The 13,872-nt window shown below is 45.2% G+C and overlaps 1 protein-coding gene across 1 annotated transcript in view; it reads right to left on the reverse strand.

Moving 5' to 3' along the window:
• CACNA1G (calcium voltage-gated channel subunit alpha1 G) overlaps positions 1-13,872 on the reverse strand; it is a 275,653-nt gene that overhangs the window by 56,246 nt on the left and 205,535 nt on the right. The window contains exons 18-21 of the mRNA XM_054047819.1: positions 13,373-13,473; positions 10,831-10,954; positions 3,546-3,614; positions 2,247-2,431 (exon numbers count right to left, since the gene is read on the reverse strand). Coding sequence (XP_053903794.1) covers positions 2,247-2,431; positions 3,546-3,614; positions 10,831-10,954; positions 13,373-13,473 — 479 coding nt within the window. The remainder of the gene's footprint in view (positions 1-2,246; positions 2,432-3,545; positions 3,615-10,830; positions 10,955-13,372; positions 13,474-13,872) is intronic.

Genomic DNA, 13,872 nt, shown 5'->3' on the forward strand with positions numbered 1-13,872 from the left:
CCTGATCCTGCAAATACCCTTTCCAACTGGAAGTTTATACTCATACAAAGAATCCCATTGAGGTGAATGGGATAACTCACATGAACGAGGACAGCTCATGTGAATTAAGACCCCAATCCTGAGCAGGCTGACCCATACACAGGTACGGCGTCTCACTGACAACAGGATCAAAGCCTTAAATTGAAAATAAAATAATCAGGAAACATTATAGATTAATGTAAAGCGCACTCAAAACATCTTATCTAGATGTGATCTAACACCACGGGCTCATTGAGAAAACCAATAACCTTCCCGGGAGGAGATTCTCCAAGTTTGATGTGCATCTCTCAGTTGAAGCGGATGTGAAATAGATACTAATTTTACCTAGAGAAATTCCAATTATCTTGTACTTTTCCTGTGTAGGTATTAAAAAGGAGAGAGAAGAGCTGGGTAGATATTGTGAACAATTTTCTGCGAATGTGTGTTTGAACCTTTAAACCGATGGTTCTTAATCATTTTAATAGCAACATGCCCTTTTCCATAGTGGGACTTTCCGGGGCCACCCCTTTGAATCTAGCCAGGATCCCCATTCCATTTAGCAGTATGGGAAAGGCAGGGTGGCCATGAGCCCCTGTGACCTTTCTGGGGCCAAGACCCAGGTTGAGAACCTTTGCTTTAAGTGGATCTATTTTAACTGTGTGAGTGCCCTTTTTGCCCCGTGGCTTTCTGTGGAAAAGTCTAACAAACAAGCATGCTCTCAGGAACGTTCACAGAATCAGCAAACAACAAGGAAACACTGGGAAACACCTGAAGAAAGCCAAACCTGAACCCACAATCACAAGTATTCACCTCCGAAACTTGATTCTCAGGGTGGCGATCACCCAATCAGGGAACAGACACAATCAAAACTCACCAGTAGAGTTCAAAATCTGAATCTTTAATGCTCGCCATGAACTGTGTGCGCACAATCTGGGGACTTCTGAGCGCGTAAATGGCAAAAGACGTAAAGGCCAATGCAATTTGTGACAAATATGGCAAAATTTGGCAAAAATATTAGCAGTTGCTAATTATTTGCTCATTTCTAGTTTTACACCCACTAAAAGGCTGATCCAAAGCCTACTGAAGGCAATGGAAATGCTTTAATGGATTTTCGATCCAGCTCTAACAGGGCATGTGGACAAAGTCTATGTTGTGATTCTTTCAGAGGAGAGTATGTCAGAAATATACAGATGGTGTGACCTTTTTATTATTCATATTGCAGTAGCAAACAGATGGCCTAGTCAGAATGAGGCTGTTTTGCTAGGCCCTGCATAAACACACAGAAAGAAAGAGATACATCCCTACCCCAAAAGAAAAAACACCAGATGAAGGGAGGGGGAGTGCAATACAACATGTGTGTAAAGAGACTGTGGGGATGATACACTTGTTAGTTCCAGCATAACAAGAACATCCCCAATTATATTAGATAGGTTATCATATTTATTAAGCATATAAACCCTCATGCTTCAGGGCATAGGCCAAACATGGTTTGCTTGGGGTCAGGAAGAAACTTCCTCCATGGGCAGGTTGTTGCACAATTGTCCATTAAAAGATATCTTGTTCCTGTCCGTGAAGCATCCAATACTGGCCACTGTCCGACAGGAAACCTGATTAGAGGGACCAGTGCTCTCATCTCATCAGGCCATTCTTACGATTAGTATCAGAGTGAAATTAATGGAGATTTTGAAGGAAAACAAATCTTCACAATTTAGGTTAAGTAACAGTTTGGTCTCTGAATCTTTAAAAATTCGCTGCCACCTGCTACTAATTTTATTCTTGGTTACAAAAGCCATTGATTGCCTGAAGGGAGAGGGGAAAGGAGCTGTTAAGAAACACTTCACACAGAGCAAATGAGAGCACAAATAGCAGGGAATGTGTGCGTTAATGAGCAAAGGGGGCACTGATCAGTTTTCTACACAGTTAAGCCTGACCCTGAGATGTGTTGAGTGCCTGGAGCTCCTCTTGACTCGAACAGGACCCGAGGCTGTGATGTCTCAGAATCAGGCTGGGAGTTTGTTGTAAAGGCAACGACAGGTTGTGCACAGAGCTGGAGGTGTGACTGGGCAGCAAACCCTGCGTTTTCTGTCTCACTGGGCCCTTCCATTGCACTCCAGAAAACAGTTCCGTTTCTTTGCATGGAGAGATTCAGGGAACCATCCCCAACCAGAAGCTTGCGCAGCCAACCTGCACCCCTTTTCTATCTTATCTAGCCCCAGATCGCTGCTTACCTTAATGGCCTGAGCGTTCGCAGTAGCCTCAAGACCCTCAGCATTCCAAGAATTTTAGTGCCGCTGTCCGATACCAGTGAAACCAGGATGTCAATGACCGAGATGAGAACCAACACCCCATCGAGCACATTCCAACTGCTCTTCAGGTAGGCCTTCTCCCCAAAGCACAAGCCAAGCGCCACCACCTGCCCAAATGGCAACAAGTTATGACTAATTCAGCCAGTATGTTTCTTCCAGTTAGCGACTTGCAGCTAATACATTATTCACAGATAAGTGATTGCGAGTCCATTTGCTTCCCAGTATAGAAACCTAATTAGACAATTCTGTAAAGTGTTATACCGTAAGGACTGTAAAAATAACTCTGCAAAACACACCGCAGATTGCCCCTTAACAGCTGATGTATTTTTAATGCAGCTAAACCTAGTTGTGCAAAAGTGGTTCTATTAATGTATAGCTGTTGCACAGAAGATTTGATCACATGATTATTTGGGCTACCGGGGAAGAGAAGTGGTTTCGAGGTCCTGACTATAGGCTATTGCTGGCCACCAGATTTGCAACTACAGAAGACGGGGGAAGTTTCCAAATGAGAGGGGAATACTTCTGAGATGTTATGAATTATATGAGAGTGATATACAGGAAAAAGTCTTGCCAATCTTTGGGCCTTATTCAGGCTCTAATTCAGAAAAGCATTTAAGTACACATTTAATAAAATAACAACAAATCACCACTACGCAGCTGTAATACAGCATTTTTCATGCACTTCACAAAGGGGGTCAGTATCATTATCCACATTTTACAGATGGGAAAACTGAGGCACAGGGAGGTGAAATGATGTGCCCAAGGTCACCCAACAGCCAGTGGCAGGCAGAGATAGGAATAGAGTCCCAGTCTCCTGAGTTTCAGTCCAGTACGTTAGCCACTAGGTCACACTGCCTCTTTAGCAAAGCACTTCAACGTAAACTTATCTTTAGGTCATGGAAGTCAATGGGATTTACACACACGGCTGAAGTAAAGCATGCGCTTAAGTGCTCTATGGAAAAGGGATGGACTGCTGATTTGAGGCCTCTCATCTCATCTATACTGCTATAAATCAGGCATAACATCAATGGAATGATGGTGCTGAAAAATGCACTAAAAATAAGGTGCCTGATATTTATTGGGTTACGCCTCCTTCCCAAGTAGCAGAGCAGATTAAGACATGATGATCTCTGGAAAAATGGGCACAGGGGCTTTAGAAATCCAAAGTCATAAAATGGTGCTAATGCAGCACAGCCAAGCTTATGCTTTGGCTTCATTTACCTTAACTGTCATCTCAGCCAGGAAGATTACTGTGAAGATGTAGTTGGACAGCGTCAGGAAAATTCGTTCCTATAAAAAAAAAAAAGAAAAGAAAATTAGAGACAAGGTTTTATAGTCTGCTCTCCAAATCTCTCTCTCGAGATGTCTATTTGGGCAGTTGCTTAATGTTCTCCTGATCTTATGCTGAAATAAGTCTTGGAATGTTTGCTCCTGAAGAAGATGTCCAAACATTTACATGATAACACTTCACTTGTTTATAGATCTCTTTTCTTATGTGCCTTTGTGTATGTCAGTACCATGGACAGCTGCCAGCTTTCTCTATAGGATGCCGCTTGCTTCACCACAGGTGATGGGGGAAATAAGCAAAGGATGCATTTGAAATTCACATGCCCTTTCTCTCAAATCTAAGCCATTCTTTTCCATGTATCCGTTGGCCATTCCACACTTTCCCAAGTTCTATACCATTCCTTCACTCGTCCCAAGTACTCTGGGATGCTTGACAGATGTAAGGAGAGTTTCCTTATGCATGATATATAGCGGGTGTCTCACAACCCTTCACTGTGGATCTCAGAGTACTTCACATGGTTGTTGTGGGGCTTAATGAGTCTTGTAAAGTAAGTTGGATACCCACTATACAGAAAGGCAATCTGAGGCACAGAGAAACCATGCCTCAGCTGGTGTAAACTGCCATAGAATCATAGAACTGGAAGGGACCTCAAGAGGTCATCTAGTCTAGTCCCCTGCAGTCAAGGCAGGACTAAGTATTATCTAGACCATCCCTGACAGATGTTTGTCTAACCTGGTCTTAAAAATCCCCAGTGATGGAGATTCCACAACCTCCCTTGGCAATTTATTTCCGTGCTTAACCACTCTGACAGTTAGGAAGTTTTTCCTAATGTCCAACCTAAACTGCCCTTGCTGCAATTTAAGCCCATTGCTTCTTGTCCTATCCTCAGAGGTTAAGAAGAACAATTTTCTCCCTCCTCCTTGTAACAACCTTTTATGCACTTGAAAACTTATGTCCCCGCTCAGGCTTCTCTTCTCCAGACTAAACAAACCCAGTTTTTTCAATCTTCCCTCATAGGCCATGTTTTCTAGACCATTAATCATTTTTGTCGCTCTTCTCTGGACTTTCTCCAATCTGTCCACATCTTTCCTGAAATATGGCACCCAGAACTGGACACAATATCCAGCTGAGGCCTAATCAGCATGGAGTAGCGTGGAAGAATTACTTCTCATGTCTTGCTTACAACACTCCTGCTAATACATCCCAGAATGATGTTTGCTTTTTTTGCAATAGTGTTATACTGTTGACTCATATTTAGCTTGTGATCCACTAAGGCCCCCAGATCCCTTTCTGCAGTACTCCTTCCTAGGCAGTCATTTCCCATTTTGTATGTGTGCAACTGATTGTTCCTTCCTAAGTGGAGTACTTTGCATTTGTTCTTATTGAATTTCATCCTATTTACTTCAGACCATTTCTCCAGTTTGTCCAGATCATTTTGAATTTTAATCCTATCCTCCAAAGCACTTGTAGCCCCTCCCAGCTTGGTATTGTCCGCAAACTTTATAAGTGTACTCTCTATGCCATTATCTAAGTCATTGATGAAGATATTGAACAGAACCAGACCAAGAACCGATCCCTGCGGGATCCCACTCGTTATGCCCTTCCCGTATGACTGTGAAACACTGATAACTACTCTCTGGGAATGATTTTCCAACCAGTTATGCACCCATCTTATAGTAGCTCCATCTAGGTTGAATTTTCCCAGTTTGTTTATGAAAAGGTCATGCAAGACAGTATCAAAAGCCTTACTAAAGTCAAGATATACCACATCTACCACTTCCCCCCATCCACAGGGCTTGTTACCCTGTCAAAGAAAGCTATCAGGTTGGTTTGACATGATTTGTTCTTGATAAAGCCATGCTGACTGTTACTTATCACCTCGTTATCTTCTAGGTGTTTGCAAATTGATTTCTTAATTATTTGCTCCATTATCTTCTCAGGTACAGAAGTTAAGCTGACTGGTCTGTAGTTCCCCAGGTTTTCCTTATTTCCCTTTTTATATATGGGCAAAATATTTGCCTTTTTCCAGTCTTCTGGAATGTCTCCATGTTTTCATTGAAGTCAATGAAATTACAGCCATTTATACCAGCTGAGAATCTGCCCCCAAGGAGTTTAAGTCACTTGCCCAAGACCATGACAGAGCTGGGAACAGAACCCAGCAGTTTTCCTATGCTCTAAACCGGTCCCATGGTCTAACCACTAAACCATGCTTTCCTTCTGTGTAAGCAGTTAGTGATTACAGATGAAAGCGTGGACTAATTCCCTATCTATAACCAGCAGAAACCTTTCTTTTTAATGATGATCATTAAATAAATTACACTTTCCCCTAATCTCTATACAATCTCTGATTGCTTGTACCGTGAGCTGGAGAGTTGGGGGGGTAGGGGGAGTAAGACAGAAACACTGTGTGTGTGTGCATGTGCGCACTCTCGCACAGGGACTAAAACATCTCCCTGTAACATTATGGTAACATTACTGGGGACGCTGGATTTATTTCCACTGCTCCCTAAAGAGCAGTTCTCTAAGAAATGCAGCTCTCTAAAAACCAGCTGCAATTTAACTACGAGAAAACACCATGGAAACTCATTTGCCAGGCCATGATTTACTGAGAGTGACACAGGAATCACTAAGTAGCTTGTTTCCATCCTGGTGTCCGTAATTAATCAAGTCTTAAAGACCCCTGCTGTGACTGCATGAGGCATGATAGAAAACATCCATGGTCTTCAAGAGAGTGCTGCACAAAAGGTCGGCAAGTGTGCGGTGGGGCTAAGCATCTGCAGAAGCGGATAAGCACCTGCTTTAGGCAGTACAGATGAAATGGTAATAGCAGGTAGAAAAGAGTCAGAATAGAATATTACACTTCTCTTTGGCAAGTATGCAGTGATTTGGAAGTGCAGTCTCCACGCACCGCATCCCCTACTCTCCGGAACAGGAAGGCCTGCTGTGGAGAGACTGCCTCCCCTGCTCTGACTGGCCGGCTCTAATTGGGACAGGGAGAGAACTGGCTCTAGGCGGTTAGAAAATCCATGGCTCTGGAAGGCAAAGTACAATTATTTGAAACAAGTGAAGCTAAAATAACTATTTGTGTTTCCAGGCAAGAGCTCTGTCAGCTGGAACGGGGCTGTGTGCCCTGCCTCGCTCTCACATCTCCTGTGGTGCCACCCTTGGGTCCCCCCTTCTGCTTTCTGTCTTCTGCCCAGCTCACCTTGATCCCTGGGTGACCTCACTGGCTCCCATGGTTACCATCCCCAGGCTGATGGTTCTCACATCTGCCTCTCTGCCCCTGAGCTCTCTCCCCTCTGTCCACTTCCGCATCTCAGAAATCTCCTCCAAGTCCTAGCAAGACCAGAGTGCCTCACCCTCCCTCACCACTGGCAGCACCACTGTCCTCCTCAAGTGCCACACTTTGGGCTCCTCCAATTCAGGCTCCCACCCAATCCTCTCACTTCTCCCTTTTCAAACAGCACTAGAGACCTCACCTTTCCTCCCCATCTTTGCTGCTCCCACCCTTGTTCTCACCCAGGGCCATTCCGCACCTTGACTGGAGCAATGTCCCAGAGGCCCAGTTCAGATGGCTTTTAAACTGGAGAACAACAAAGAGCACGGAGTGGATAACGAATGCCCTTATTTGCATGTGGATCCAGGTCATCATAAAAAAACCACAACAACAACAACAACAAAAAACACCACACTCCAGCCTTTCCCCGAACATCTATGCAAATAAAATACCTCTCTGTGCAAGGGTTTCTGGACAAGGCTCTAAGGGGACCCAACATGGCACTAAAGAGCCATTCAGAATGTGAAGGAATGCTCCGAAATGTGTGGGCCAGATTCTCACCTGCTATCACTTCAATGGAGTTATACTGATTTACACCAGTTGAGGATCTGGCCCTATTTCTGAAATATTCAGCAGGTGTGTCCAGACAGCAGCATTTAATACCTCCGAAGAAAGTTGGGACAGCAAAGAAGTCCTTTGCTCTAGCTTTCTAAGATCCTCCACAATACCAAGAGCTACAACAGGATTTCCAAAGCTGCCTAGAGGATACAGACACCCAGTTCCCACTCATTTCAATGGGAACAGGGCCTCCAAATCCCTTCACCAGCTTTGGAAAATCTCTGCCTCCATCAGCTGCATGAAACCCTCTAATGTCACTAGGAGTCATCGATGTGAAATGACAGGACAACTTCCCCCAGTGGACTAGCTGGGGAGGCAGCCCGGCATCCAGAGCAGTTCATCTGTTCCTGCACTCAGAGAGCGAGCTCAAGTGAGCAGCATGTCCATCCCACCCAAGCTAGCCTTTTACATGTGCAGCAGCTGTCCGAGCAGCCTGCCTGACAATGTCTAATGGGGAACAGAAGTCGAAAAAAGGCATCTGTAAGTTAAACAATGGCTGGGAGCTCAAAATAAGCTCAGGCACCATCCAAATTCGCCATGTCCAATTCATTAAAAAAAAGTGAGTTAACGGAGAGCGGCATCAATGGACTCTCATTAAAAGGCTGTTTTTGTTTTAATAGTTTCAAGGGGATCCAAACCTTGTAAAACAAAACTTTGAAAACTCCCAGCCTGAATGACAAGCCTGTTTCATTAACTGGCAGGCGTGTTTGGAAAAACAGCAGTGTCTGGTGAAAACAGAATCCTGATCTGCAGGAACCCTGCTCCATGCTATAGGCCTCTTTCATATGGACTAAGGCCAGGAAGGACCACTGTGATCATCTTATCAGATCTCCCGTATGACACCAGCCATAGAACTTCCCCCCAAAAATTCCTACAGAAGAATTTTTAGAAACAAAGCCAATCTTGATTTAAAGATTGCCAGTGATGGAGGAGAATCCACCATGACCATTGGTAAATTGTTCTAATGGCTAACTACCCTCACTGTAAAAAGGTACACCATTTCCAGGCTGAATTTGTCTCGCTTCAACTTCCAGCCATTGGATCGTGTTTATACCTTTGTCTCCTGGATTAAAGGGCCCATTATCAAATATTTGTTCCCCATCTAGGTACTTATAGATTGTGATCGAGTCACCCCTTAACATTCTCTCCGTTAAACTAAATCGATTGAGCTCCGTGAGACTTCTGTGGCGTGCTAGAGCCTTTGTCATAACATTGTGCCCCAAATAGGTCATGCTTCCCTGTCTAAGTTCATTGTTTTGGATCCAGCCCAGAGCTGTTGCCATCTGCTGGCTGGTTGGTGGCTAAAGTCCAGTTCCCAATGGATCACAAAAGCCACCACCACCCGTGGCATTAACTGGCAACTTTGCAAGACTCAGAAGAGGTCAAGTACCGAATGGGTTGTGACGACTGATCACCACTCACCCTAATGGTGGGCCCCTCCCGGGCCAGGCTGGGGAACTGTGAGGAAGTCTGCATTGCAGCTACTATCCGTGCTATACATATTCTGTGGATACAGAGGCTTCACTGTCCAGGGCTACCAACCCAGCGCCTTTCCTCAGCTCTATCCTCAGAAAACCCGCCGGACTCACATATTGACAGATGACAAAATGATAACGAGAGTTTACATTTATATAGAAAGACTCCAAAGCACTTTGCTACGGTATACATGCAATGAAATGCAGCCATCTCTGGGGTGGAGGACAGTCACTTATTGCACAACAGTGAAGGAAAGAAATTTGGCTTAAGGAGATTGGGGCATGCTTATTCTCTGAGGAGGAGTGCTAGGGGATCTTTAATGTACAGGAAGAGCACAGAGAACCTTAGTTTTAAGATCTCAGCTTCAAGATCCACAAGCAATAAACAGCAAGGCACTCATGCACTGAGGGAACAGGGATTTATATTGTTGTAATATGAACAGTCTTTTGCAATATGTCAGAAACAGCCTAGTGTACCTCTCAGCTGCAATCGATACAGAAATAAAAGAGCAAGTGGATGATTCTGCCCATCTGACTGATAGGAGTTGATGTTATGAGGGTCTGGTTTGAAAAATCATTATGCAATTTATTAAAACAAATGGTTCGGGGAAATGGAATTACAGTGCTTGTATCCATTCAATTTGCTTATGTCACAACAAAGATGATCGACAAAGAGGCCAGAAAAGTACAAAATGAACAGCTTTCCCCATCCCTTCCCACCACCCATACGCCGATGCAGAACAGATGGAAGGAGCTAACATTGCGCTGAGAGAGTAAAAGTGTTTGAATGTTTATCAGAGAAGAAAATGGAGACAGATGTCCTGGTTATATCATGTATAAAAACAGTCTGATTGTGCCCGGGGAGATGGGATATTAAAAGTGGAAGCATGGATGTCTTTCCCAGCACACGAGTGCTGGTCTTGTATGTTTCAGAATCAGACGAAAGAAACTTTGGTGAGGGCAGAGGATTGAATGCCTGAAAGAATCCCTGTCTGTTGGCAGCATCATGGAAAATCCACTTCAAGCATGTGCTGTAAAGGTACGTTTATTGCTGAAGTTAATACCACATAGGCAGGATCGATTTTCTTTTAAATAAACCATGAATGGCAAATTATAACCAGCTGGGGCCAGATCCCTGGACACAGCCATGATGTTCAGAGCACAAGGCCCGAGCAGCATGCAGAGATGGCTTAAAGCCATCCCATGCACTGCCCTGATGCTGGTGATGCTCTGTGCCTGGCTGTTTCCTTTGTACGGTGTCAGAGCCTGAGAGCTGCCCCTACTTACGCTGGCCTGTAATGATCCCAAAGAGCTAAAACATACTGCAGGACCAGGAAAGTGCAGGGGACGTCCCTACGTGTGGTGCTCTCTTTTATCTAGCCATATGCATGTCCCACACACTGCAAGCAGCAGGGAGGGTGGATGGTAAATAGCCCCCATGTTGGCTCTGTACCACCACATGCTCAACCCTCACTGGCGGATCCTCTCTGGGCCAGTTAGACAGGGTTTGTGGTCCAAGCACTGTGTCAGTGCTGCACAAAGCAGCCGCATGGCCCCTAAAGATCTGATCCCTGAGCTGGAATTCAGGGCCAGTTTCTCAGCTGGTATAAATCAGCATAGACTTGACTGACTTCAATATAGCTATGCAGAGACGAGGATTCTCTTTCTCATACTACTGCGACAAAGGAGGTCAGCTGAGGATCTGGCCTCCTCTTTCTCAGTAGCATGAAGTCAAGAGCAGAGAAAGAGATACAGTCCAGTGTGGCTTGGGCTTTGGTGGCTCCACAATGAATGTGACAGCAGAGAGTTCAGGAAATCATTAACCTGTAGCACAACTCCGATACTCACAGCACTGTGGGGCTCAATTTTTGGCCGTTCCATGGCAATGGTAATGCAGTTCAGGAAAATAATAACCAAGACGATATGATCAAACATCTTGTGAGTGATGATTTTATTGCACATCAGACGGAATCTGCCCAGAAATGGAAAAAAAGACACATAATGAGCTGTTAACACCTAACTGGTCTGAAAGACTTTTGTCAAAGCATCAGCCTTATGCACGGCGTGAGAACTGAACAGTCGGCTTGAAAAGCAGATGCGTTGCTGATTCCCGACTCCTCCTCTAGGGTGGCCATGTGTTAGCACATTTTTCTCAGTATCAACAGAAAAGGGTGCAAGCCACAAAGTTTGAACCCAGTTTGCAAACACCACAAAGTTTAGGGGTGCTTGGTTGCATTTGGGGTTTGGTTCACTGTAAAGAGAGCAGCCACTTGCAACTTACATCTATCGCCAGGTTCGGATTTCAAGCTCTCCTTTACCCCTAGTGTCAAAGACATGTTTGGATTCAAGGCTCTAGTTTAGCTCCATCTCTAGCTAGAAAATAACCCAGTTTGAGTGTGCTAGGCTAAACAATGCTATGCTGAACAAAGGAACAAGAGCTATTTAGCATGACAGATGGCCGTACGTTGATGCAGGATTTATAACATGGTATTACATTTCCCAAAGACTGATTCTAAAAGTCTATGTAATCACTGTATGAATGAACCATAATGCTGCTTTGGGCCCTCCAGCTTAAAAACGCAAGGCGTCCCCTAGGACAAGCCATGACATTGCTGCATGAACGTGTATCAGAGCACTGATTCCAGATGGCCATATAGCAGCTGACCCTTGGAAAGAACAAAGGACTCTTGCTCCTTTATGTAAGCAACGGGCCTTTCCTGGAGGAGTGTGACTGGGGGATGGGAGAAAGGGAACACAAAGGGCCAAATTCAGAGGCAAGTCTAAGTCTAGAGGAGTCTAAGTTGGTGTAATACTTTCTTTTGGTCCCCCCAATGCATATGTCACACCAATTTAGATACCATTGGATGTATTTAGCCTTGTACCCAGGTGTTTTTCCCACCTACTGTGTAGAGTCAAAAGCTCACCCATTCCCTGGATGCTTGGCTTTATTAACAAAGAAATTAAGAGCAGCATAATAAAGATCTGTTCAAGCCTTCTCTCTCAAGCGTGGCTGTGTCTGGGGTTCCTCCCTTAGGACTTCTCAGCCCACAGCCTAGATCCTCCCACCTCCCAGAGGGCTCCTGCTGGCAGCGTCATGGAACAGAGTAACCAGTGCTCCATCAGGATGGAGTAACCAGTTGCCTGCCCCAGTGAGTCAAGCAGGACCAACTTAACTCTGCCAGCAGGCTCAACACCTGCTAAGAGGGTGAGGTATTCCAGGCAAGCATTGCCAGCCTCTTACAGACTTCCATTGGCTCACAGGGCCAGATTTAAGGATGATGTGCAATTTAGATCCCCTGACACTAGCTTCAATCCCTTTACACTAAGTTAGACTCCCCTGGAGCTACTTACACCCACACCCCTCACTACACACTGAGGAACTGGAAGAAGGGGATCAGTTAAAGTGGCTCCCAGTTTAACTGAACACACACCTCTTTGCAGCTCCTTGTGAAGTCACCCAGACATTGGTAGAATGGGTGAGAGTAGTTCAATGAGAATCTGTGTGAAGGGGACTGTAAGTTACACACCATCTCTGACCACCACCACAGACTATTGGGCAAACAACTGGTTGCTGCCTCCTCCAGCAGCTATTCTGACCCCTTGAACTTTAGGGCATAGCTTTCCCAGCCTGGAGCAGCATGGCTTCCCCTGGTACTCATCTCCACCAGGGCAAAGGCTCTCATTGGGTCCTGCACTCTTTCTTAAACGAACAGCGTGTGTACGTGAAGCAATGTCTGGGACCTGTCTATTGATATGGGGGTGACAGCTGGTGTCCACAAGTCCTTAGGACCAAAGGACCACCTATCCTAAGGGAGGAAGCAGTGTTCCTCAGGTACCCCGGGTGAATAAACAGGGGCTCAGATTCCGTGCCGCACCTCCAGGAGGCACAGGGCATGGGTGAGGGCAAAGATGGCTTTAAACCACCTTTTCACCCTCCATATTGTGGGCTGTTCTGGGAGCTGAACCTGATCCTGGTGAGGGGCTGCTCCCTTGGCTGGCTATGAGCTACAGTGCAGCCCCTGATCCCAAAGATACTATAAGCTAAGAGCCCACATACCCATGTGCCCACAGCTCATCCTTACACTAGGGTTTACAGCAATCCTACAATTTATCTGCACCAGGGGAATGCTCCCAAGCCAGCTGCAGCAACCCGTATGGCTACTATACGTCAATGGAGTGGTACATAAGGAGTGGAGCAGGGGAAAGAATCTGTCTCCAAGACTTAGAGAGGCCCGTGGGCTTTACCCTCATCGATGCACCGACTGGGAGATAGGCAGTCTGGCATACAATGAAGGCTCTGATCTTCACGGTACTGGGGCAGAGTGATCCACTGTAACACTTGCATTCAATTCTACCCATAGCTATCACATTATTATGGAAGTTGCCTTACTTAGAGTGAGGAGCAAAGATGTAGATAGACCAGGAATCCCTTTCTTTGCACCAGGAAGGTAGGTGTGCCCTTATCCAAGCCTTCACACGCTCGCTTTTGCTCTAAAAGAAAAATGACAACTGTACAGTGAGTTGTAATCAGTTATTCTGAGCAACTACAGCAAGCATCAGCCATGGAGTGAAACCCAGACAAAGCAAACAGCCAAGCATGAAACCCTTGTGATGCTTTAATTTCTCCTCCTCCCTGTCAACCTGGAAGTTATATGGCAGCACGGCAGGCCTGCGAGCTGGGGTCATTTCTGAATGACATTTCTTGTGTGTAATACAAGACTAAAATAATGAAATTGACAGCATGGGTACACATGCCCTGCTGTGCACCTCAGGGATGGATTGATGATACCTAAGAGTACATGCATGCAACTCCACTTACAGAAATGTCTTAAGCACAGCTGTGTAAAGGAAGTGGGAGGCCATACATTTAAAGAAATCTACTGCATGGAC

This window comes from Malaclemys terrapin, chromosome 13 (assembly GCF_027887155.1).
Source record: "Malaclemys terrapin pileata isolate rMalTer1 chromosome 13, rMalTer1.hap1, whole genome shotgun sequence".
Lineage (NCBI taxonomy): Eukaryota > Metazoa > Chordata > Testudines > Emydidae > Malaclemys > Malaclemys terrapin.